The sequence below is a fragment of the Oryctolagus cuniculus genome, chromosome 11 (assembly GCF_051225735.1).
Source record: "Oryctolagus cuniculus isolate XC-2025 breed Fujian yellow rabbit chromosome 11, ASM5122573v1, whole genome shotgun sequence".
Taxonomy (NCBI): domain Eukaryota; kingdom Metazoa; phylum Chordata; class Mammalia; order Lagomorpha; family Leporidae; genus Oryctolagus; species Oryctolagus cuniculus.
This window is the reverse complement of record NC_142877.1, coordinates 67,389,592-67,416,062: the sequence shown is the minus strand read 5'-3', so window position 1 is coordinate 67,416,062 and position 26,471 is coordinate 67,389,592. Positions and strand designations below refer to the sequence as shown.

The 26,471-nt window shown below is 41.1% G+C and overlaps 2 protein-coding genes across 6 annotated transcripts in view; one reads left to right on the top strand and one right to left on the bottom strand.

Moving 5' to 3' along the window:
* The window catches only part of LEMD3 (LEM domain containing 3), a 74,926-nt gene extending 55,638 nt beyond the window's left edge, over positions 1–19,288 (bottom strand). Inside the window, exons 1-2 of one of the 3 annotated variants that reach the window (XM_089308618.1) lie at positions 17,701–19,288; positions 15,831–15,886 (exon numbers count right to left, since the gene is read on the bottom strand). In XM_089308618.1, the coding sequence (XP_089164744.1) occupies positions 15,846–15,886; positions 17,701–19,234 (1,575 nt within the window). In that variant the 5' untranslated portion in view covers positions 19,235–19,288 and the 3' untranslated portion in view covers positions 15,831–15,845. Of the gene's footprint in view, positions 1–15,830; positions 15,887–17,700 lie in introns of those variants that run through there. The other 2 variants (XR_016216839.1, XM_002711242.6) reach the window with 2 other exon arrangements.
* The window catches only part of WIF1 (Wnt inhibitory factor 1), a 150,389-nt gene continuing 143,191 nt past the window's right edge, over positions 19,274–26,471 (top strand). Inside the window, exons 1-2 of one of the 3 annotated variants that reach the window (XM_089308619.1) lie at positions 19,274–19,619; positions 19,745–19,887. In XM_089308619.1, coding sequence (XP_089164745.1) covers positions 19,347–19,619; positions 19,745–19,887 — 416 coding nt within the window. In that variant the 5' untranslated portion in view covers positions 19,274–19,346. The remainder of the gene's footprint in view (positions 19,620–19,744; positions 19,888–26,471) is intronic. The other 2 variants (XM_089308620.1, XM_008256742.5) reach the window with 2 other exon arrangements.

Genomic DNA, 26,471 nt, shown 5'->3' with positions numbered 1-26,471 from the left:
TTTAGTAAAGTGAGAAAGAAAAGGATGGTATATGAAAGAAAAAAGCAATGTATGACTATAATGGTTTGAGGATGGACTTTCAAGTCATATTGCTAAAGTTCACCAAGCAACGTAACTCATAATTCCCCTCTACCTTATAATCTTGGAAAGAGTGATTAATCTAGTCCTGAGTCCTCATTTACAAAATAATGTGAGACTTGTGCCTGCTTCACAAAATTTTAAGAATCATAAATGATAGAATGCATGTAAAAATGTTTATTGGCCAAGCAATCAATAAAGATGCCTATTACTTATTACAGTTTTGAAATACCAAACATTTAGCTGTTTGGCCAAGATTATAGCAAAACAGTAGTAAGGTTAGGCCAGTTTGAGTTAGAGAACGAGAATTAAGAGACAGAAAAGCAAACTGCCACAGCTCATCATACACTACTCTGAACACCCAATATTAAACAAATACTATATTAGTATGGAAAGAAGATATGACTAAACATGCTTCTATGGACTAGCCTAGGGACTTAAAAACAGCATAGTAAAACAAGTTCCAACAGGGGCCAGCATTGTGGCTAAGTAGGTAAAGTCGCCACCTGCAGTGCTGGCATCCTATATGGGCACAGGTTCCTGTCTGAGCTGCTCCACTTCCAATCTACCTTTCTGCTATGGCCTGGGAGAGCAGTGTAAGATGGCCCAAGTCCTTGGGCCCTTGCACCTGCTTGGGAGACCCAGAAGAAGCTCCAGGCTCTTGGCCTTGGACTGCCCCAGCTCTAGCCGTTGTGGCCATTTGAGGAATGAACCAGCGGATGGAAGAAGGACCTCCCTCTCTGTCCCTCTGTAACTCTGCTTTTCAAATAAATAAAAATAAATAAGTTCAAACAATTGTTTCACACATGATCTAGAAGAAAACCAATTTAAAAACTAAGGACTATCTATTTTTATTTTTGAGATTACATAGCTTGTCTAAGCATGCACTCTGGGAATCCAAAAGTTAATTCCACATTAATTCAACTTAATTAGGAGATACTACTATGTATAAAGCTACCATATAATAACATCCTATAAAGGCATTGAGATAATTCAAAGAACATGGTAAGTAAGTGTTCTAAAGATCTTTCCCAGAGTGAAATATTGAAACTTTAAAAAAATTTCCTTATCCCAAAAATTTTTTAACTAGTCACTAGTTTTCATTTTTACCAGTGGGAACTGTTCTTTTCCCTTATCTCTTATGACAGTCATGAGACAAATTCACAAGGCCATTTATGCTTTTACATATCTAACTCCAAGAGCTATAGAAAGCAGCTTACATGGGAAATGTTGAAGTGAATATACAGAAACATTCCCAGTAAAGAATGTAATTGAAGGCGTGGGGTACCACTTCCACTTTTTTTTTTTAAGATTTTATTTATTTATTTGACAGGTAGAGTTACAGACAGTGAGAGGGAGAGACAGAGAGAAAGGTCTTCCTTCCGTTGGTTTACTTCCCAAATGGCCACCACAGCCAACGCTGCGCCAATCTGAAGCCAGGAGTCAGGTGCTTCCTCCTGGTCTTCCATGCGGGTGCAGGGCCCAAGCACTTGGGCCATCCTCCACTGCATTCCCTGGCCACAGCAGAGAGCTGGCCTGGAAGAGGGGCAACCGGGACAGAATCCGGCGCCCGACCGGGACTAGAACCTGGTGTGCCAGCGCCGCAAGGCAGAGGATTAGCTTAGTGAGCCGCGGCGCTGGCCCCAGCTCCCTATTAATAATGCATCCTAGGAAGTGGCTGTTGAAGCCTAAGTACTTTGTGGTTCCTGTCACTCTCATGGGAAACACAGATGGAGTTCTAGGACCCTGATTTCTGCTTGGCCCAGCTCTGGCCGTTCTGGACATTTGGAGAGTGAACCAGGGGATGAAAAGTCTCTCTATCTGGGCATTTGGGGAATGAACTAGTGGATGGAAGATATCTTTCCTCATATGCCCCCCCAACCCTGTGTCACTCTTCCTTTCCAATAAAATCAAAATCAATAAACAGCTTTAAAGCTACTGATAAGGACCATAAATTTAATCAACTCTTCCATTACTTGTTTTTTATTTACTTATTTGAAAGGCAGAGTCACAGAGAGAGAAGGAGACGTCGGTCTTCCATTCACTGGTTCACTCCCTAAATGCCTGCAACAACCAACACTCAGGCCCAAATCAGGAGCTTCTTCCAGGTCTCCCTCTGTGTACAGGGGCCAAGGGACTTGGGCTAGCTTTCACTGCTTTCCCAGGTGCATTGGCAGGGGGCTGGATCAGAAGTGGAGCAGCAGGGACTTGAACCAGCACCCACAGGGGATGCCATCGTTGCAGGTGGCAGCTTAACTCTCTGCTCCACAGTGCCAGCCCCTCTATAACTTATTAACACTACTGACATAATATGTCAGAGTACTGAACATAAATTGCTTAAGTTAGACTATAGCTGGGACATCTTAACTGTTAAAGACTGAACGTATAGAGGTATAGAGTATTTCAAGTTTCTCCAAAACACTTCTACAGACATAATCAAATCAGTTCCCTACAAAAATCCCTGACTGGATGGAAGCAAAATTGGTTTTACTTTCCCCCTCATTTGACAAATGCATAAACCAACACCAATAGGTTATGAGGAACTCACTTGGCAAATAAAGTTAGTAGCTGAGAATAAGATAAAGCAAACGTGCTGTAGAGGGTGAAGACACAGCCTGCAGCATCAGCATCCCATATGGGTGCCGGTTCCTTTTCTGGCTGCTCCACTTCTGATTCAGCTCTTTGCTTATGGCCTGGGAAAGCAGTGGAAGGCAGCCCAAGTTCTTGTGCCCCTGCACACATACGGGAGAACCAGAAGAAGCTCCTGGCTCCTGACTGGCCCAACTCCAGCTGTTCAGCCATTTGGGGAGTGAAACAGCCCAATCTCTCTCTCTCTCTCTTTCTGCCTCTCTGTAACACTGCCTTTCAAATGAATAAATAAATCTTAAAAAAAAAAAAAAAGCATAAATAATTCTACTGCTGCCTAGTGGTAAGACTGAGGCCTCTGAAATCAGATGGTTCAAATGTTTGTTGTTAACAGTCAGTAGCTGCCATGACCTTGGAAAAGCCACTCTTAACTATATTCCTGTTATATTTCAGTTTTCTCACAGGGTTAACATTAGTAGTTACCTCCATGAACATTAAAGTGCTCACACGCCAAAAGTTTCCAATAAATGTTTGCTTTTATCATTCAAAGCTTTAGAATATAAAAGGAGAACATGTGGAAATGACATTTTTAAAAAAACAAGATTTTTTTGTCATAAGCATAAAAATGTTTCTAGAACATCTTGAACCATAATCATAAATGTTCAGATTTATAACATTTTCATTTTGGCAAGTTCATTCTTCATATCTCTTCCTCTTTTAAAAAATTACTTCTAAAAACATGCCAGAAATGAACATGCATTAATTAAAATTGTTTTGTTTTGTTTGTAATTTATTTATCTGAAAGACAGAGTTACAGAGTCAGAGGGAGAGACATTATCTTCCATCTGCTGGTTCACTCCCCAAATGGCCCCAACAGCCAGAGCTAGACTAGTTAGAAGCCAGGGGCCAGGAGCTTCCTCCAGGTCTCCCAGGTAGGTGCAGAGGCCCAAACACTTGGACTATCCTCTGCTGCTTTCCCAGGCAAGGAGCTGGATGGGAAGTGGAGCAACTGGGTCTCGAACCGGCATCCAGTCACAGGCGGTGTCTTTATCACAATGCCAGGCTCTTGTGTGATTTTTAAAAGGAGATATTCCCGGGGCCAGCGCTGTGGCACAGCGGGTTAACGCCCTGGCCTGAAGTGCAGGCATCCCATATGGGTGCCAGTTCGAGACCGGCTACTCTACTTCCCATCCAGCTCTCTGCTATGGTCAGGGAATGTAGTAGAAGGTGGCCCAAGACCTTGGGTCCCTGCACCCACCTGAGAGACCCAGAGGATGCTCCTTGCCCCTGGCTTCAGATCAGCGAAACTCTGGCCATTTGATCCAATTGGAGAGTAACCATCAAATGGAAGATCTCCTTCTCTCTCTCTCTCTCTCTCTCTCTCTCTCTCTGCCTCTCCTCTCTGTGTAACTTTGACTTTCAAATAAATAAATAAATCTTAAAAAAAAAAAAAAAGTAGATATTCCCAACTGAGAACACTGTACTACAGAAAAGTAGAAAATGCCAGCTATAATGTGAGGGGTAGGGTGACAGTGTGTCTGGGAATGAATGTCACTCTTACAGTTCTAAAAAGTACATATTCATCTTCTGATAGTTACCTGACACTTAGTAGGTGTTCAATAAGTAATTTGAGGGAACAAGTGAGCAAATGAGTGCATAGGAGAAACAATTTTTTTTTTCAAGTAAGCTAAATCAAACAAGAAAGCATTTGTGATCTCCTGGGAGGTGCTCTATTTATAAACATAGGAAGTCATTAATAAGGCTGACCAGGGTTGTTAAGTCATAGACCAGAGGCTAGAAAAAACAAGATATTCTAAGATTTCTCCCCTAATTAATTTCAGTGGTCTTCTCCATATGGAAATTTGGAAAATATACCTGGGTGAATTTCTACACAGCAAAAGCTTTCTTTATATGTATGAAGTGCTTTCAGGAATTAGCCACAGTCAGCAATTTCCTTATATACACACACAGGCTCTCTACCTACAAAATAAAATAATTTTCTGCTGTGTGCTAAAATGCCCATTTGCTCTTGAAAGTTTTTTTTTTTTTTTTTTCCCCTAGTCATGTCACATTCAGGGCAGGAGAGCAATTGTTGGTGCATATTTACCACCTAATTAGTTCACAACAGCTGAACTAAGCTCTCTCATGATTTTTGCACCCAAGCCTTGTTTCTAAACTTTAGCTTGCCATATGATATCAACATAGCTGTAAAGATGAATTCAAAAGTCATCTTGCAAAAACATTTTAAGCAAAAAGCTGTGGGAAAGCATAGTGCAATAAATCTGCTACCAAAGAAGTAGTATAATTTTAAACACAGTACCTCTACAAATAAAAAAAATAAGATATTTGAAAAGAAATACATGAAGGCTTCTACATGATAGATGTACTATTTTATTGTCATTATTCTCTGTGAATACAACTTTTACAATCTTACTAAAAGCTAATTTTTATCAATGTTTTAAAAATAATTTTATAAAACATGTAAAATCTGTGGAATGTTAGGTAAATATTAAACCCAAATACTTTCTTCCATGTCAACTCTTATTTAAAAATTATTTTTGACAGTTTCATTGATAAAGAATATTGCTTTATTTTCTTTTTCAGATGTCAGCTGTGTAATTCAGATTAAAGTATGACTTATTAAAACAGCAAAATCCAGTTTACTGCTTAAATATATTACTACTTGTTCACTTTCAATCTATGTTAAAAAAAATTCTGAATATGAAGTCAATATATAGTTATAGGCAAATAACTGCTAGAAAAATGTCCATATTTAGTACTGGGCTGTGTTCCAAACTAAAATGGCAGCAATTTTTAGTGAATAATAAATTAATATGTGATTAAAATAAATGTCATTAGTAAGTTACTTACTACTACTTATATTTTGAAAGAGATTTCCAATAGTTTAAGGTATTCTTTTTAAAAGCTTATTATTTATTTATTTTTACTTGAAAGGCAAAGAGAGTGGAAGAGGGAGAGGGAGAAAGATAGTCTTTCATCCACTTGCTCACTCCCCAAATGCCTGCAACATACATGGCTGGGCCAGCTGAAGCCAGGAGCCAAGAACTTCTCCCAGGACTCCCACATGGGTGGCAGGGACCCAAGTATTTGACCCATCATCTGCTGCCTCCCACAGTATGTCATTAGCAAGAAGCTGGATTAAAAGTGGAGGAGGGATTCGATCACAGACACTCCAATATGAGATGGAAGCATCCCAAGTGGAGGCTTAAGCTGCTGTGCCGCACACCTGCTCCTATACTACTTAAACTACTTATTTACATTGAGGTTATAAAAGTTCCCTTTTATTTACATAAAATATTTTTCATGCAGGTAAAGTTAACAGAATAATTAATGAACAAGGAGAAGTGAGCTTTAAAGCCTCACAACTCAGGAATGCTGAAAATGCCTAATTTTTAAGTGTCCTTGAACCTGCAGAATGCTTTATTTCCTTTAAAACAAAGGGAAAATAAAAAGTTTATTTTAAAGAAGCAAAACAGAGTAACAGGTCTTTACAGGCTAAAAATAAAACTGGAAAAAATAGGTTTCAAAGTGGTAATACAAATCAGATGACTACTTTCCACTACCAGTTTTGAGACTGTGTAAATCTTTTTTTTTTTTTTTTGACAGAGTTATAGACAGTGAGAAGGTGACAGAGAGAAAGGTCTTCCTTCCATTGGTTCACTCCCCAAATGGCCACCACAGCTGACGCTGCGCTGATCGGAAGCCAGGAGCCAGGAAAGCCAGGAGCCAGATGCTTCTTCCTGGTCTCCTATGCGGGTGCAGGGGCCCAAGCACTTGGGCCATCCTCCACTGTCCTCCCCAGCCACAGCAGAGAGCTGGACTGGAAGGGGAGCAACTGGGGCTAGAACCCAGCGCCAGTGGCGGAGGATTAACCAAGTGAGCCACAGCACCGGCCCCCAAGACTGTGCAAATCTTTTTAAAAATTTGATTAAAACTGTATCATCCTATATTAAACTTTTACATATTATATACTGTGGTTTGCATTGACAGATGCCCCCTCCCCTATATACCAATGAATTAATCTAAAACCTAAATGATGTGATTTCTAATCGTTAACAATAAACTTGGATATCCTTTTCACAGATTATTTTTGGCACATATAGGACTTCATGCATTAATCAACTTCACCCACCCATACTCTTCTGAATTTTCTGGATAATAACAATAATTGCAGAGAATACATATTGGGTACTTACATATTTATATCTATTAAAAAGGCAATTTAGCAAATTGGTTAAGAGCCACTACCTGCATTCAAATCCTGCCTTTGCACTTACTAGCTATATGATCCTGGGCAAGTTACTTAATTTCTCACTGTATCAGTTTATCTATAAAATGGGCAAAGTATCTACAGCATGAGATTTAAATAATAATAACTGCTCAGTGCCTGATACGTAGTTGGTGCTACACAGCGTTAACTATTATAATTATTACTGTGTACCAAATTCTGAGCTTTTCTGTGTTATTTCATTAATTCTTTTAATCCTACATAACAGATGAAGAAGATATTGAGGTATACAGTGGCTAAGTAACCTGCCTTTAATTAAAAAAAAAAAAAACTAGCAAGATAAAATGGACAATATTCAATCCCAGGTTATCTGGTAACTATGCCAATGTTTCCTGAAACTAAGGATAAACTTGTGGGGATTCACAAATTTTCACTCTGATGATTTTTAAAGATTTACTTATTTATTTGAAAGGCAGAATCAGAGAGAGAGAGAGAGAGAAAGAGAGAGAGGTCTTCCATCTGCTAGTTCACTCCCCAAATGGCTTCAATGGCTGGAGCTGAGCCAATCCGAAGCCAGGAGTCAGGAACTTCTTCCATGTCTCCCACGCAGGTGCAGAGGCCCAAACACTTGGGCCATGTTCTACTGCTTTTCCAGGCCACAGCAGAGAGCTGGATCGGAAGTAGAACAGCCAGGACTCGAACTGGTGCCCATATGGGATGCCGGCACTGCAGGCAGCAGCTTTAACCAATACTTCACAGCGCCGGCCCCTACTCTGATGATTTTTAATTTTAGATTATTCTAGAGATAGTTTTCAAAGGTAGACTTTAAAATAATCAAAATGAGATATGCAAACACCTGCAAGTTCACAGGAACATTCCTAAGAGATTTAGGAATTGCTATTTTTCCTCCTCCCCTTACTTTGAAAAACTTTAAACCTAACATGCTTTCCACTCTTCAAGAATGACAGCAGCAACTATTTTCAAAATCTGTTATCTGCCTGATAACTTTACATCCAAAGTCCTAGACCTTTTAGCTAATTACTTTTAAAAGCAGAAATACCTTTTTTAAAAACAAACAAAAACATTGTGACATTTCTCTGTAACACCTGGTATTAGCTTAAAAAAGTTAAAATAAACACTAAAATGTATCTATTCCTTTAATAATCTGTACTAGTACTCACATTCAAGCACTACTCTCTCTTTTTTACTCCAGACCCTGCAGGATTTTTCTACAACTCAATTAGCCTCAAATAAACTAATCTCTCTGCTGTCTTTCCCCAAGCAAGATCCCTCTTCATCTCTAATTCCTCTCAAGGATACTATTCTGTCAGTCTCCCAGGCTCATAAACAGAATAATCTTTGACTCCCATGGTGTATTTTCTATATCCAAAGAGTTACCAAGTATTGCATTTTTTTCTTTATATGGACTGTCTCACTCATAAGCCCAACTCCATCCCCACATTTATCAACCTCCTACAGGTTTCCTAACTCCGCATCTGTTTATCACCCCACTCCTTCCCTCAAACCTTCTATCTCCATTATCTATCCACCAGCATTTAACCTTCTTAACAGACCAGTATGATCACATGAGTCCTCTGATTGAAAATCTCTATGGATTCTCATTGCTTAACCTACAAATTCCAGAGGCCAGCGCTGTGGTCTAACAGGTTAAACTGCAGTCTGCACTGCTGGCATTCCATATGGGTATTGGTTCTAGTCCCGGCTGCTACACTTCTGATCTAGCTCCCTGCTAAATGCACCTGGGAAAGCAATGGAGGATGACCCAAGTACTTGGGCCCCTGCACCCACATGGGAGACCTAGAAGAAGAGCATGGCTCCTGGCTTCAGCCTGGCCCAGATACACCCATTGTAGCCATTTGGGGAGTGAACCAGCTGATGGAACCTTGTTCGCTGTGTCTCCTTCTTACCCTGCCTTTCAAATAAATAAATAAAATCTTAAAAAAAAAACAAAACAAAACAAAAAAAAAACTACAAAGTCCAGGCCAAACTTGGAATACAAAGCTTTTGATCACAGTGGATTCTCTCCCCTTTTATCAAAGTGGCACTTGCAGCTTAATATCCTTTACATGGGATTGTCAGTTAATGGAAAACGCGTATTATGGAAAACTACACGTAGATTTAAAAAAACTTTTGCAACAAAATAAACTTATCTTCCGACTATTTTCCAAACTTTTTGAAGTCTCTCTATATAAATATATTTGGACAGGCAGAGTTAGTAAGAGAGAGAGAGACAAAGAAAAAGGTCTTCCTTTCCATTGGTTCACCCCCCAGATGGCCGCTACAGCTGGCGCGCTGCACTGATCCGAAGCCAGGAGCCAGGTGCTTCCTCCTGGTCTCCCATGCGGGTGGTGCAGGGCCCAAGCACTTGGGCCATCCTCCACTGCCCTCCTGGGCCACAGCAGAGAGCTGGACTGGAAAAGGAGCAACCGGGACAGAATCCGGGGCCCCAACTGGGACTAGAATCTTGGGGTGCTGGCGCTGCAGGCGGAGGATTAGCCAAGTGAGCCGCGGCGCCAGCTCCTTATATATTTTTAAATTATTCCCTATGACTATTTTTGGTAGTGTGAGGTTTCTGCAGGAATAATTGTTTTTTAAATCCTTATTTGGGCCGGCACTGTGGTACAGCAGGTTAACGCTCTGGCCTGAAGCGCTGGCATCCGATACGGGTGCCGGTTCAAGACTCGGCTGTTCCACTTCTGATCTAGCTCTCTGCTGTGGCCTGGGAAAGCAGTAGAAAATGGCCCAAGTCCTTGGGCCCCTGCACCCATGTACAAGATCTGGAAGAAGCTCCTGGCTTCAGATCAGCACAGCTCCGGCCCTTGCGGCCAACTGCGGAGTGAACCATCGGAAGGAAGACCTCTTTCTCTTTCTCTCTGTGTAACTCTGACTTTCAAGTAAATAAATAAATCTTAAAAAAAAAAAAAAAAAAAAAAAAAAAACACACACACACAGCTGAGCAGTTGCACAATTACATCTCATTTACCTTTCTGCCCTAGCCCCTTAGTGGCCATGCTTTAAACAGTGGAATTCAGAAAATATACTGTTTTGGGTCAAGATCTAGTTTAAATCATCCTCTCCTACAGTCTACTTGTTTAACCTTAGACAAACTGATAGCTCTATACATTGTCATTTGTATCTGTGAAATGGTAACAGACCCTACATTTAGGAGTTATGTTCACTGAAAATATTATAGAAAAAACAATGCATGGCACGTTGAAAACATTTAAAAATGAGTAGCCACTAGATTTAATTTGATCAACACTGTGACTCCATAACTCCGGTCATTCGAAACCTGTCACTTTCCAATAGGGTAGTCACTAGCCATTATGTGGCTCCTGAGCATTTGCAATATGGCTAGTCTGAATTGAGTTACATTGTGAGTGTAAAATATAGGCTGAATTTGAAGTATGCAAACAGAACATATAACACCTCATTAGTATTTTTATGTTGATTTTATCAGTTTACTTCAAAAAGTCTGTGAAAATGGAATTAGAAAGATAAATATGAAACCCATGCATATAAAGGCTCTTCAAGAAGTTCATGGAAAATGTATATTACGAAAAAACCTGCATGGACTTTTTTTTTTTTTCCTTTGGCATCAAAATAATCTTATTTGGGCTGGCGCTGTGATACAGCGGGTTAAAGCCCTGGCCTACAGTGCCAGTATCCCATATGGGCACCGGTTCAAGACCCAGCTGCTCCACTTCCGACCCAGCTCTCTGCTGTGGCCTGGGAGGGCAATGGAAGATGGCCCAAGTCCCTGGGCCCCTGCACCGGTGGGAGACCCGGAGGAAGCTCCTGGCTCCTGGCTTTGGATTGGCACAGTTCCAGCCATTGCGGCCAATTGGGGAGTGAACCAGCAGATGGAAGACCTCTCTCTCTGCCTCTCCTCTCTCTGTGTAACTTTGACTTTCAAATAAATAAATAAATCCAAAAAAATTAAAAAAAAAAAATCCTTAATGGGTACTGAGTAGGTACCCAGTTACTGAGTTAGAGGACAAGTTCATCATCAGTGTTTATACAGCCATCCCTCATACTAAAACTTGAAGATGCTTAAGTCCCTTTTATAAAGTGGCATAGCATTTCAATCCAACCTATATACATCCTCCGGTATACTTTAAATCATCTCTAGATTACTTAAATACTTAATATAATGCTATTTAAATAGTTGTTACACAACTTTTTAAAAAATATGTATTTATTTGAAAGTCAGTCACACAGAGAGAGAAGGAGAGGCAGAGAGAGAGAGAGAGAGAGAGAGGTCTTCCATCCGCTGGTTAACTCCCCAATTGGCTGCAATGGCCAGAGCTGTGCTGATTTGAAGATTTGAAGATGGAAGCCAGGAGCTTCCGCCAAGTCTTCCCACGCAGGTGCAAGAGCCCAAGGCCTTGGGCCATTCTCTACTGCTTTACTAGGCCATTGCAGAGAGCTGGATCAGAAGTGGAGCAACCGGGTCTCGAACTGGCACCTATAGGGGATGCTGGCACTGCAGGCAGTGGCTTTACCAGCTACGCCACAGCACCGGCCCCACACTACATTGTTTAAGGTGTAATGAGAAGAAAAAAGTCCGTACATGTTGGAAAAGATGTAATTTTCTTTTTAGTATTTTCGATCATAATTGGTTGAATCCATAAATGTAGAATGCACAGACACAGAGGGTCAACTGGATAACTGATAGGTGAACATTTATTCCACAAATATTTACTGAATAATGCATCTGTGCCAAATATATTATTATGACTTCCATCTACTAAGAGCTCTATGTGCCAGGCAATAAGACTAAACACATTATATATATTAGCTCATTCAATGCTTAAAGCCATTCTCAAGCATTACCATCTTCTTTTCTGAGTCCAGGGAGTCACTAGTAAAGTCACAGAACATGTAAAAGAAATAGACCCGAGAAACTTAGAACTGAGTAAAAAAGTTTGTGCCCTTTACCACTATTCTGAACTCCTTCTAGAGAAAGATTACTTCAAGGAGCTGTAATGTATCCAGCATGGTGGACTTACAGGATTATAATACATTACAATAAATGCTATAAAGGATATATAACACTTTGAGCAGAGAATTGTAGGCCAAACACTAGGATAAAGAGGATGGGGAGCCAGAGATGTTTAGAAGCAACATTTTTTAAGAATGGATAGTATGGGGCCGGCACCGTGGCATAGTAGGTTAAGCCTGTGCTGTGGCACGAGCATCCCATATGGTCACTGGTTTGAGTCCTGGCTACTCTACTTCTTCTTCTTCTTTTTTTAAGATTCATTTATTTATTTGAGAGTCAGAGTTACACAGAGAAGAAAAGGCAAAGAGAAAGAAGTCTTCCATCCACTGGTTCACTCTTCTATTGGCCACAACAGCCGGAGATGCACTGAACCAAGGCCAGGAGCCAGGAGCTCCTTCTGGGTCTCCCACATGGGTGCAGGGGCCCAAGGACTTGGGCCATCTTCCACTGCTTTCCCAGGCCATAGCAGAGAGCTGGATTGGAAAGGGAGCAACCAAGACTCGAACCGGCGCCCACATGGGATGCGGCACTGCAAGTAGCAGTTTTACCCGCTATGCCACAGAGCCGGCCCCAGGGCTGCTGTATTTCTAATCCAGCTCCTTGCTGATCGCCTGGGAAAGCTGTGAAAGATGGCCCAAGTGCTTGGGCCCCTGCACCCACATGGGAGACTCAGAAAAAGCTCCTGTCTTAAATTGGCTTAGCAAAAGCTATTGCGCACATTTGGGAAGTGAACAAGACGATGGAAGACCCCTCTACGTCTTTCCCTCTCTCTTAACTCAGCTTTTCAAATCAATAAATCAATCTTAAAAGATTAAAATAGTAGTTGGACAATAAACTAGGATAAACAATAATCCAAAAAGGAATACCATGTTTAAAGGCATCAAAGCACAAAATCATGATGGACTCACTGAATGCCAACTAATTCGGTTTTCTGGAAAGTCAGCATGATTGAAAGGAACTAGTGACAAATGAAGCTAGAAACAGCAGTCAGAGTCAGATCATGAAGCGTTAAGCCAAGGAGTTTAGATTTTGGCCAATAAGTAACAGAAAGTCATGTAATTTTAAGTAGAATAAGTTAAATTTCATTTATGCTTTAGAAATATTGCTCTGACACTGAAAAATGTACTGGAAGAGTCATATAGCCTAAAAGCAGGCTATAAAAAGTTCAGTAAAAAGACTACCCAAAAGCAGTGGTAAAAGAAAAAAAACTAAGTTGAAATATATGTAGCAGACAGAACAACAGGACTTGGTAACCAATTAGGTTGGTTAGGAAAGGTGAAAAAAAAAAAAAGGAATATAGGTAAACCCAAGGTTCCTCCCCTAAGCTTTGAGTGGATGGAATTAAATCAGGCAATAGAAGGGCAAAAACAAGGTGAAGGTGACAAATGGCACTGGTACTTCTGGTACAACCAAAAGAAGTTTAACAAACAAAAGGCTAAGTCCAGACCTCAGGAGAGAAATCTAAAAGTGAAAATACAAAGTCAGGAAGGACTAGCCAGGGAAGCAGATGAAACTGCCTAGGAAAATGTGTATCAAAAGAGCTTAGACAATCATTTGACTTAGCAGTTAACACTACTTCGAGTTCAAGTCCCAATTCCAGCTTCCTGCTAATGAGCAACCTGGGAAGTGGCAGATGATGGCTCAAAGTAGTTGGGTCTCCACCACCCACATGGGAGACCCAGACTGAATTCCCAGATCCTGGCTTTGGCCTGGCAAAATCCCAGGGGTAGTGAATCAGTGGATGGGAAGTCTGTCTGCAAACTAGGAGGATAGGGATACAGATGTTTGTAAAGGAGAGAGTATAATGAAGAAGGAAGCTGTCAATGTACTGAATGCACCAAAGAGGGGAGCAAAGGAAAATAACTGGTAATTTGAAGAAGAATGGTTACAGAGGAATGGTTGGAAAAGAAACCTAGACAGGACTAAATCAATGACTTTAATGAGACTGGCTGGGAAGGGAACAATTAGAGGAGAATAAGAAGGTTGAAAAACATTTTCAGGATGGAAGATTTTAGCACTTGTATATGATAAGAAAGATTTTTAAATTATATCTTTGCACTTAAAACCAGTATATGGAAGTTATCGTTGACACAATGTTAAGTGAAGACAAGTCACAGAATATGCACAGTAGTATGCCACTTAAAATTTAAATTCCTTTAAATGGCCCTCAAGGCCTTTAGGTGCTTTACAACCTGGCTCCTGCTTACCATTAATCTTATTATATACCATTATCCTCATTCAGTCTCAGCAACAAGAGAATCTGTCAGTGACTCATGGGTTACACACTTGCTGTTACTTCTGCCAGAATACCCTTCCCTGTCAATGGTTAGTTCCTTCAAGTCATTCAGATGCCAGTTCAAACATCACCTCCTTATAGGTGCCTATCAACTTGTATGATTTATCACATACTCCTTAAAGTACTAGCATTACCGTGTGTTAGCACCTACCACTAATTGAAATTCTTATTTTACTTGTCTTTCCCCCTAAGCTCCACAAAAGATTTCATCCTGTTTTTCCATATAATGTTCATTACATACTGCCACTGCTTAAAACAGGGCCTGGCACATAGTAGGTCCTTTGCTGTCAAATGAAAAAATATACATATACACATACACACACATATTGACATGAGAAAAACAGATTTTAAAGTTTTGAAAGGATATAATACTTGAACTTATTTATAATGAGGTGTGTGTGAGACCAGGAAGAGGGTCATACAAAGACCATTGTTTTCTTTTTGCTTCCTCTCTATTCAAATTTTCTACAAAAGTCATGTCTTTCATAATTAAAGAATGTTTTTAAAACAGTGATCATAAGAATCTTAGATAGTCAATCTATCCTGCTTCTCTACTTTCTTTCTGTGGGTTGTCATGATCCAATCACCTGTGGGACAAGAGAGTAACTTAAATGCAGGCTGATGCTTGAATTGTTTTGGTAGGGAAACTCAAAGTTAAAAATCTTAAACCTTGGAGCTGGAAAGAGCTTAGAGATCATCTAATCAAACCTCTTAATTTTAAAGATAAGGAAGCAGACACTCAATAATTTAATAAAACAGGGTACTAACAAAAAGCTTTCAAAGACCAAGTGATTAAGAACTACTTAAGACTATTATATGTTATACATAATTTAACTCATAAAAGCTTACTGTCGCATATAGCCTACAATCTTCTGATGAAATTATTACTTAAAGTAAAACTGTTTCTTAAGCACATTATTTGACCAGTGAACCCTATGGTTAAGGATCGTAATATGACAAAGGATTCAGAATGCATAAATACAGGGAGTAAAAATTATTCACTCTTGAAATCCGTTAGCTATGTGACTAGCTGAACTAGAAGGAATTTCTTTTCACCAGGGTTTTCAATATACCAAGTATATCATACATTTAAAGATTCTATATGCTTTGATTCAAATTTCTGTATCAATTTCTACAATATGCACTTAATGGATTTAATGAAAATTAAACATTAAATAGGTTAGAAATGCACTAAATATCACTTTCAGAAATGACTTAACTATTCGTTTACATACACACTTTAGTTTACCAGGAATATAACAAATTTGATCCAAAGCTCTGAATAATGCCACCCTATGTTTGTTTAACAAACTACTTCATTTGACTCTTTCAACAAGTCCACAGACAACATAGATTGTTATATTCCATTCAGCATATAGGAGTAAGACTCAGAGGTTAAGGAGCTTGATCAAAGTCATTCAGGCAAGTCAAAGGACCTAGATCCTCCACCTCTTAATACCATTTTTTCCATCCCCCAGGCCACCTCACGTTCACCATTTACTAAAATACAAATTTCCTTCGTCCTATATGGATGGATGTAAAGAGGGTTCCAAAACTCTAGCATCCCAATCCTATACTATTTGAAGTTTTAGTACATAAGATAACATTAATCATTCACCTGAACAGTGACGAGAATAGATGTGAGAGTCACCTTAAAGGAAAAGTGTGCTCATTAGTAATTATGTATGAAATCCTACCAAATATTCAATTATTTTCTTAATAATAGCTCTACAAAAACAAGCCAAACTAGTACTAAGAAATTATGCCTTATAGTTGGGAAAAATTCTGAAAGCAAATTTTACTCCTACCACTAACTATTCAACTGTGGGTACATTTCTTTTATATGTCTCATCATCCTCAGCCATAAAATAACACCATCTGCTTCCATGAGTTGTTGGTAAGATTAAATCAGGCAATATGTGTGACATGTTCAGCTTTCAGAAAATGACCAGCTCATATAGCTGTCTAGTTAGAGAAACACATAGATGCAGACAGGTACTGCTGAAAGGTAATGCCATTTAATTTACGTAAACTTTACAAATGTAACTTTCAGTGTGCCCATATTTCTTTCTCCCAAAAATGTGAGGCAAGACATACTACATCACTCTTACTCCCAGAGAACCAATTAAAATAAACAGTTCACTTCTCTTCTGATCCCTGTAATTAAACTATAAAGTAATAATCTATTACTTGACTATCTTTGAATTGGTGCTAAATCAAAAGTTAGACTATTTTGACTCCTACTCTTTTACGTCTGCTAACTGCATCTTTCATTCTATTTTGTAATACAACTAACACAGTAACCCAATTTTATAAATACAAATCATGTTACAGTGAGTTCACATTGGGTAAAAAGAGTTAAGTCGTGCTTGGTTTTTAAGTTGTCATGGGAAATAAAGAGAGGAACCTGACACTGAGAAAATACACATGTAGCATTCCATTATGCACGTACATTCTCTTTTTTGAACTTTACAAGCTTCCTCCAAATCAGTATTAACATTACTTTATAGATTATGAAAAGAAAGCTCCTCCTCTTGCTCAAGAGTCCTGAACAACTCTAACCTACAGGAAGCCTCTTGCGCAACTCAAGGCCTTTTCTCATCTTTCTCAACAAGGCCATCTCCTGCTTCAGGTCTCACCTCAAGCACTACCTGCTCTGACCATCCAACCTAAATCAGAGCACACCAACTATTCCTTCCTTATTTCCTTCACAGAACACAAAATGTTCTATAGTCACCTTCTTTTTGTGTTTGGGGGCAGGGGTACTTTGACTTATCACTGCTGTATGCTCAGCACAGATTTTGCTGGCTTAATGAATGAATGAACACACCTGCCCATCACTGACCAAGTAAGCAGCAGGGCCTAGAAACTAATCCAGCAAACACCTGACAACAAGCTTCTGCACTGCCCTACCATTGTTTTTTTCAAGGGGTGGAGGGGTTGCTTTGGGCCAGGGAAATCAGTTAAGAGGTGTGCCTTACTGCTTTTTCATATTGGTTCACTCTATCTTCACAAATACTTAATATTACTATTTAGCCTAAATTTCAAGACATACTACATTGCCTTTAGAATCACAGCTTAATTTGAAAAACCACTGCATTAGTCATTCCCCTTAACAATACTAATATTTTGTTGAGTTGCTGGTATAGGCACAGTTACTTAAAGCTAAAAGAAAATTCTCATGCACAAATGCATTTTACTGATAGGCTCATAACATTTTCTTAGAAGTTATTTTGAATTTCACAATACATCATGCAAAAAGCTTAAACTACCAAACACAAGATATCATTTTGATCACGGTAATACTGTTTTCTTACAGAAAGATGACACATGCGCTCCCTCGGTTGCATTGTGCTGTTAAATCATGATCTTACAGCTGAAAGTCACCTCATGTCAAATGCTAAGGACAGCTAAAGCAGGCTACCAGCAACATTCCTTTTGTTGTCTACAGGGTTTAATACTTACTGTTGAGTCCTCCATCCTCTGATACTCCTGTCCCTCTCATCCCTAGGTAAGTCAGTCCCAACACTAGGAAAAATAAGCAGGCAGCAGTTAGGAGAAACATCGACAAGTAGTGAGCACTGAAACTCCCCGTTGGGGACACCTCTTCCCGTTTAAACTGCTGGAGAAGTTCCTCTTCGGGTTCGGAAAGCTTCGGCTTGTTGTATGTGTTTTTCAGGTAGGTGTGATTGGAGCCCGTGTGATTGGCGTGGTTGATCCTGAGCGAACTAGTGGCGGCCCCCGCCGGACTGGGAGGAAAGCTATTGGAATAAATCTTGGGAGAGTCCACTCCGAAGGCCCCGCTGCCGATATGATTGTTGCTTTTAAGGAGGGAGCCAGTTGACGACGAATCCAATGTTGGGTCCATGTCCGTAAGTGGCGGGGTCAGGAGAGGGGCCAGCTTCTTGGCGTTCCCGCGGAATCTAGGAACGGGGCTGGAGTCCACTAGATCACACCCTCCTCCCGGCTCCGCCGCCGCCGCCTCTTCGAGGTTTCGGCTCCTGTCTAGACTCCCGGCAGCCGCCGCCCTGTCATTCATCGCGAGTCCTCCCCCTCCCGGGACTGAAGTCTCCAGCCGGCTGCCGGCAGCTTTAGCAGTCAGCGGAGAGAGCGCCTTGCTGTGGCTCCGTCTGGGCCGATGCCGGGAAAGGGAGTCGTCCTTCGATACCTGTCTGGCGGAGGCCACGTCGTCGTCGTCCTCCTCCTCCGAGTCCGAATAGTTTTCCCTGCAGCTGTAGGGGAGAAGCCGGCTGCCATTCACGGTGCGGCTCGCCCACAGCGGCTCCTCGGCCTCCGGGTCCCTCTCCTCCCCGTCGTCTCTCTCCTCTTCTTCATCCTCCGCCGCCCCATCTTTCCCCGACGGGATCTGCAGCTCGGGCCCCGCCGCCCTTCGGGCCCCCCACCACGCGTGGGGCTTCCTGCGCTCGGCCGAGTTGCTGTTAGTCACCTCGCTGGCGGCCAGGGGCGCCGGAGGCGCTTTGAGCCCGCGGTACTGGAGCGCAGCCCGGTCTTTCCTCCCGCCGCCGGCCTGGTCCCGGGGGCTGGCCTCCACGTCCGACTCGTCCGAGCTGAAGCCCAGCAGCACTTTGCTGCCAACCGCGGGGGCGGCCAACGCGCCCCCGGGCCCTCCTGAGGGGCTCTCCGGGCCTGAGGCTGAGATTCGGCCCAGACCCCCAGGGGTCCTGAAGTAGGAAAGGTCGCCCGAGACCGGCCGGACCCCCATCCCCATGGCCGCCGCCGCCGCCGCCGGTGCCGCGGCGGCGACCGTGGCGGCTGCCGTGTTATTGTTATTACTGTTCCGCGTCTTGGTGCCGCGGCCCCCCGACCGGTACTGCTGCTGCTCTTCCTCTCGAAGCTTCTTCAGCTTCTTGAGGTAGACGGGGCGAGTGCTCTCCGTCACAGGGCCGGGAGACAGGCCGTAACGGCGGAGCTGAGAAAAAAGCTCCTCATCCGAGAGCTGCTGAGGCGCTGAAGCCGCCGCCGCCGCCGCTGCCGCCATTTTCTCTCCAGGGTGTTTTACAAGCTCCGCGCTACCGGAAGTGACGCGCCGCCCTAGACCCTGAACTAGACCGGGCTGCGTCGCCCTCCCAGCGCCATGGGCGTCTCAGCCAATGGGAGGCGCGGGAGGAGCTCACCTGAGCGGGAAAGGGCTACGCTACCTGAGCGGCGCGCGGCTCCCGCGGCCGAAAGTGTTTGTACACCCTCACCTCGCAGGGGCAGCGCCTGCCGCCAGCCCGCGGCGTTCTCCGCCCTGCCCTTCCTGGTGCCATACCCGGGAGCTGTCTCTCACTCAACTACACCTTGAACTCTTCTTCCCACGTTCCAGGCACTGGGCAGTAATAAACGAAAAGAAATCTGCTCTGAAGTTCATGGTATTATTAGTGGTTGGTTGGCTAGTTGGTTGGTTTTCCATTCAAATTTCCTCCTGCCTAGGGAGCCTGCAGGGAATGAAATTGTGATAGCCATACCAGGTTGGCAATTTTCCTGACTCCAGGTTCTCTCTTTTCAGTTTGTCTTTCGTTTTGACTTACCAGAAGAAACCCCCAAAAGTGATTTTCTCTTGCTGCTGTCTTTGGGAAACCTCTCAGCCCTATGCCTAGAAGACCCGAAATGGAGCAATCACGATGATAGCTATCCGTTCATCAATTGGTGGTAAGTCAATTTTTTTTTTTCATTTTAAAAAATTGGATGACTTCATTAGGTCATTTTTGGAAATGAAAGTATATCATCTGCTTCGTTTTATGAAGAAAGAAATCACACATCTTTATTTCCTTTTAGCACTTTTCCAGCTAATGGTTAATTTTTACTTATTATTAATAAATATTTGTTCAGTTGAAAATTATTTTATCCTTTGCACTGTAAGCTCCACAAACAGACCTTCCATCATTCACCACACTAGTAGGAGCTCATTAAACATTTAAGAATTAATTATGGAGCTATGATATGACGAATATTTTGACATGGAACTAGTGCCAGGTGAAATGGAGAAGACTACACAAATTCAAAACACCTAAGACTGCTAAAACCTGGAAATCCAACACTGTCATTTAAAAAATAGGAAATGAATCCCAGAGAGGTGAAATTGATAATGATCTTTTCTCATTTCCTCAAATCTTGGCATAATGTACACTTACTGAGTACTTAAACCTGTCAGCTACATGACAGCATCTAGCAACAATATCTGACACACTACAACAATTTTGTCAGTGAGTTATTTTACCTTATATGCAGTTGTTCAGGGAAGTTTATTAATCCAAAGCACATACACTACCTTGTCAACATCCTGAATCCAATAGCAAAGCAAAAAAGCTTTTGATGTCTAAAAAAAAATGTTAGGTGGAGGGGCACTTCCTTGTCCTTTCTCAGTGAGACTTTAAGATTTATATTTGTTCCTGAATCTATGACTGTTATACACTTATAAGTGCTTGGCACAATAAATTATAATGGCTATGATGATGATGGCCCAAAATTTATTAGCATAATTATCTGAGTAGGGAATCAAATTATTAGAAACTTCTTGGACCTGTGTCTCAGTATAGCAGAACAGTTAAGCTGTGAACATAACAGTTAAACAAAATTGGATATAGACCCAGCCCTGCCTCTTGTTCTTAGTCCAACATTTTTTTTCACACCCTACCTGCTCTTCAGGTAGGAATCATAAAGATCTATTGGTTCAGCTTCTGATTTTCCTGAACCTTTAAATGTCCACCTATAAGGATTGTTGGGCCATTTATATTTCTTTTTAAGACTTTGGGAGAGCTATTTGATCTTTCTGAGCCTTTCTTTTCTATATACACAAAAGAGGGGCGATGAACTTTCCTGAGAAGGCTATTTTAAGCATTCAGTGAGATTATGTCTGTGTAATGCTTACAACCATACCTAACACATAGTGTGCGCCCAGTCAATGTTAGTAATGTAGAGCAAAGCATTCTGTGCTTCTGTTGTGGTGACATGGATCCTGAGAACTGTTTGTAACAGCAGTTAAAGAAAATATCACTACACAAACAGAAACAGATAAGCCAAACTTTGTCTGAGGCATTAAGTAATCAAATTTAAGAGTTGGTGAAGAAGGGGCCAATGTTGTGGCATAATGAGTTAAGTATCTGCCTGTGGCACTGGCATTCCATATGGGCTGCCTCACATCCAATGCAACTCCCCGCTAATGGCCTGGGAAAGCAGTGGAAGATGGCCCAAGTGCTTGGGCCCTTGCCACTCATATGGGAGACCCAGAAGAAGCTCCTGGTTCCTGGCTTCAGATCTGCCCAGCTCTAGCCATTGCAGCCATTTAGGGAGTGAACCAGTAGATGGAAGACTACTTTCTATCTCTCCATCTCTCTGTCTATAGCTCTGCCTCTCAAATAAATAAATAAATCTTTTATTTTCTTTTTAAAAAAGAATTAATGAAGATCAGGATTTTAGTCATCATGATCCTTTGTCATTTCAGGGACAATTAGGTTTGGAATGAAGAACCAAAGATCTCCAAGTCTCCAAATTCTGTGACTTAGCCTTCCAGAATCTCAGATTTATTTATTTATTTTAAAGGCAGAGTTACAGAGAGGGAGAGACACAGAGATATCTTGTATCCACTGGTTTGCAGCCTTGACAGCCAGGGCTGGACCATCCTCCACTGCTTTCCCAGTGCATGAGCAGGTGAGCAGGGAACTGGATCTGAGGTAGAGTAGCCAGGACTCAAACTGGCTCCCATATGGGATGCCAGCATCACAGGTGGTGGCTTTACATGCTATGCCACAAGGCAAGCCTTTCAGTTTGGTTTCTTTCTTCTTCTTCTTCTTCTTCTTTTTTTTTTTTTTTTTTTTTTAGATTTTTATGTATTCATTTGACAGGTAAAGTTATATACAGTGAGAGTGAGAGAAAGGTCTTCCATCCACTGGTTCACTCCCCAAATGGCCGCAACGGCCAGAGCTGGGCCAATCTGAAGCCAGGAACTTCTTCTGGGTCTCCATGTGGGTGCAGGAGCTCAAGTGCTTGGGCCATCCTCTAATACTTTCCCAGGCCACAACAGAGAGCTGGATCGGAAGTGGAACAGCTGGGACTCGAACTGGCACCCATATGGGATGCCAGTGCTCACAAGCAGAAGATTCACCCACTGTGCCACAGCACCAACCCCCAGTTTGTTCTTTTTAAAAATGTTAGTAGTATTACTTACCCTACTTGGAAAATAATTAATATTCAATAAATACTTTTTGAGAATAATGATTGAACACTATGTGAGAATGCTGTTCAAATATGTTGTTTACATGTTAAGAATTATCACCAGATATTGATAACCATGACTACTACAATGGATTTACAACTCTATAAGAGAACTTTCTTCTCTAGAAACCTTTCCTCTGAAGATACCGAGGGCATGATTTATTACAGAGAACTCTGGGATTATAATACCCCATTTTTCCAGTACTTGAACAGACATGACACAACACTTTCTTAGAAGAATGTTTACCACTGCTACTGCTCACTTCTGACATTGTCCTCATTTGCTAATGGATCTTTACTCTTGCTTGCAAGTTGGCCAGATTTTCAAGCAGTAGGCTGTATTCTTAACCGCACTCAGATATGACATGAAGTACAATCTCAAACTCTGTCCTCCATAGCTTCAAAATATTTGACTAAGAACATCGTTTATGATAGCTTCCAGAAAAATAGGCAGTTCATCTCTTCCTAATTTTATTTTTGCCATAAACCTGTGCATCAAAGAACAGTGCAGCTTAGACCACATTACTAACAAATTATTCCCCCATCCACTTCTCCAGTTTCCAGTAAAGTACCTTCCACTATATCGCACTTTATAGTTACAACATCAGTTTCTATTGAAGAACTTTCTATAGAACGTTATGAAACCCAGTGGATATGTTCAAACAAAGATACTGCTAAGAGTTCATTTTTTTTTTTTTTTTAGATTTTATTTATTTATTTGAAAGGTAGAGTTACAGACAGTGAGAGGGAGAGTCAGAGAGAAAGGTCTTCCATCTATTGGTCACTCCAAATGGTTGCAACGGCCAGAACTGCACAGATCCAAAGCCAGGAGCCAGGTCCCACATGGGTACAGGGGCCCAAGGACTTGGGCCATCTTGTACTGCTTTCCCAGGCCATAGCAGAGAGCTGGGTTGGAAGAGGAGCAGCCAGGACTAGAACCAGCGCCTATATGGGATGCTGGCACTGCAGGCGGAGAATTTACCTACTGTGCCACGACACCGGCCCCATGTTCATTTCCTTAAAGAATGTAGCTGTATCTTTGTATGACGACACTTTGTTTTTGCTTTATTTTTTCTAATGTGAAATTCACATAGCATAAAATTTACCATTTTTAAAAAATATGTATTTGTTTATTCGAAAGGCAGAGTTATATATAGAGAGAAAACAGTAAGCAGAGAGATCTTATATCTGCTGATTCACTCCACTCCCCAGAGGGCCACAATGGCCAGGGTTGTGCCGGGCAGAAGTCAAGAGCTAGAAACTTCATATGGGACTCTGATAAGTCCCATGAGCCCAAGTACTTGGGCCATCTTCTGCTGCTTTCCCAGGCACATTAGCTGGGAGCTGGATTGGGAGTGGAGCTGCCAGAACTCAAACTGGTGCCCTTATATGTTGCCAGTGTTGCAGGCAGCAGCTTAACCCACTGTACTATTGTGCCAGCCCCCAAATTAATCATTTTAAAATGTACAAATAGTGACATTTATCACATTCACAATGTTGTGCAACCATCACCTCAACCTAGACCCAAAATAATTTTATCACCCCAAAGGCAATGCCATGCTCTTTAAGTAGTCACTTCTTGCTTTCTTCTTTCCCCAACCCCTAGTAACCACTAAACTACCTCTTATCTCTTTGAGTTTAACTTTTCTGGATATGTCATAAGTGGAATTAAACCTTATGTGACCTTTCATTTAGAATAAATTAAAAGTTCATCCATGTTGTAACATGCATCAGTCCTTTTTATTTTTATCAATATATGACAGTTCATTGGATGGATATGCCACATTTTCTTCATCCATTTACCCATAAATGGATATTTTGGTTATTTCCATGTTTGGTTATATGAGTAATACTACCATGAATGCTGATGTACAAGTATCTGAACATTTATTTTCAGTTCTTTTAGTTTTGTTTTTTGGAGTGAAATTCCAGATCATATGATGATTCTGAATTCAACCTTTTGAGAAATCACAAGACTACTCTTTTGTCTTTAACCTTGGATATTTGTTAAATAGGAAGGAGGCATTAGCATGAGGTTGTCCCTGTACCCAGAGTTCATAATAAGCAAAGTAAAGCTTGGAAGCATTTCTTGTAAGTACTTTAAAAAAGACTCACCTCACCCATTCACAAACAGCTAACCAGCCCAGTGGTTATATAACTAGAGACCTCCTATTAGACCATACCCAAATTATGCAAACACTTATGTGTTGCCCGTGAGTTTATTTCTTTCCATCCATGTTCAACTTGTAAGGCCTGCCTAATCACTCTGCCAGAGCAGAACCTATGACCGTTTTTTGATCTGGGAGCTTCTTGATTCTTGAATCTTTTTTTCTTGCTCAAATAAATTATTCTATTAAATTTAGGTTGTGTTAACAGATGCACAGTGTGATTTTGGTGACTTGCTATGTTCCTTCTTTTGAGATGGCAGCTAAGAAGTTCAGACCATAATTTGTGGCCTCACCATCACAAGTATATAGAGCAATATAGCATATATTTTGTAAATATACCTTTTCAAAATCTACCTAAATTTCCTAGCCATATTTTCATGTGCCTCAGTTAAAAAACAAGTGATTTTATTTTTATTTTATCTTCCCAACATAGTATGCATCTTTCCAGCTGCCTTTAATTGTTGAGAGGAACTCTTCAATTCCTCTGACAGTCCAACAGGTAGCTTTTTCAGTCTTCGTCTTTTACAGATGAAGAAAAAGAATGCCAAAAAGGTTTCTTGGTTCAAGTCTCACAATGGTCAAATGGGAAGTTGAAAGCCAGGACCTCTGAGTCCAAATTCTGCAGTCTTTCCATTATACCATACTAACTTTTAAGTATATTTCTTAAGACAGTCAGTAATATGTGTAAAAATAAACTTAGTTCCCTCTTTTCTCGCCCACCGTAAAGAGGAAGGAGTCTGTTTTAGGGTGAGGAAGAAGACAAAAGCTTTTTCAGTTAACCTGGTTTTTTTTTGTTTGTTTGTTTGTTTTGTTTTTTTTTGGCTTTGTTGCTACATGCAGCAACTGAAAAGAATACTCAGAAATATAAAACTGATTATATCACTTACCTTTTTAGCAGATTAAAGAAGTAACACAATATTATATTGATGTTATCAGTTAATTTCTCTTAACTTGCCTCAAGGATATGTTCCCTAGTTTGATCTATAAAGTTCCTGATGTTTGCTTTTCTTGTTAATTGCTCAACTTCTATTCAACACTAATACTCTTCTAAGGAACAAGTCAGAGTAAACAGGCTGAAAATATAACATGGTATTAAGTAAAGTTAGACAAACTTCTTATCCTGTGTTACTGTGAGAATCAGCCAAGAAAGTTTTGTAGCAAGAGCATCTGTCTTATTTTTCTATATATAACTCAAACAGGTGAAGAAAAATTGTGGGATTCAATAAACAATGTACATATGCCATGATTGAATTTATATTCTTTTTTTTTTTTTAATTTGAAAGTCAGAGTTACACAGAGAGAGAGGAGAGGCAGAGAGAGAGAGAGGTCTTCCATCTGCTCGTTCACTCCCCAATTGGCTACAACGGCCAGAGCTGCACCATTCCGAAGCCAGGAGCTTCCTCCAGGTCTCCCCCATGGGTGCAGGGGCCCAAGGACTTGGGCCATCTTATACTGCCCTCCCAGGCCACAGCAAGGAGCTGGATGGGAAGTGGAGCAGCCGGGTCTTGAACTGGCACCCATATGGGATGTTGGCACTTCAGGCCAGGGTGTTAACCCGCTGCACTACAGCTCCGGCCCCAATAATTATATTCTACTCTAATTATGTAAGTGAGTGAATTGCCTCAATCATATACTAAAAGTCATGGAGGACATTTTGCATTAATGTATGATGGACAAGGCTCTCAAAGGAGGTTTGGGTTCTATTCCCAATTCTTCAATTAATTAATTGTAGTGATATTTTAGATTTTCTTGTTGCCTCTTAGTCTATAAAAGCTTTTCAGTTTCTCATTTGATCTTTCCACCAATTTGTTTGTTTGTTTGTTTGTTTTTTGGACAGGCAGAGTGGACAGTGAG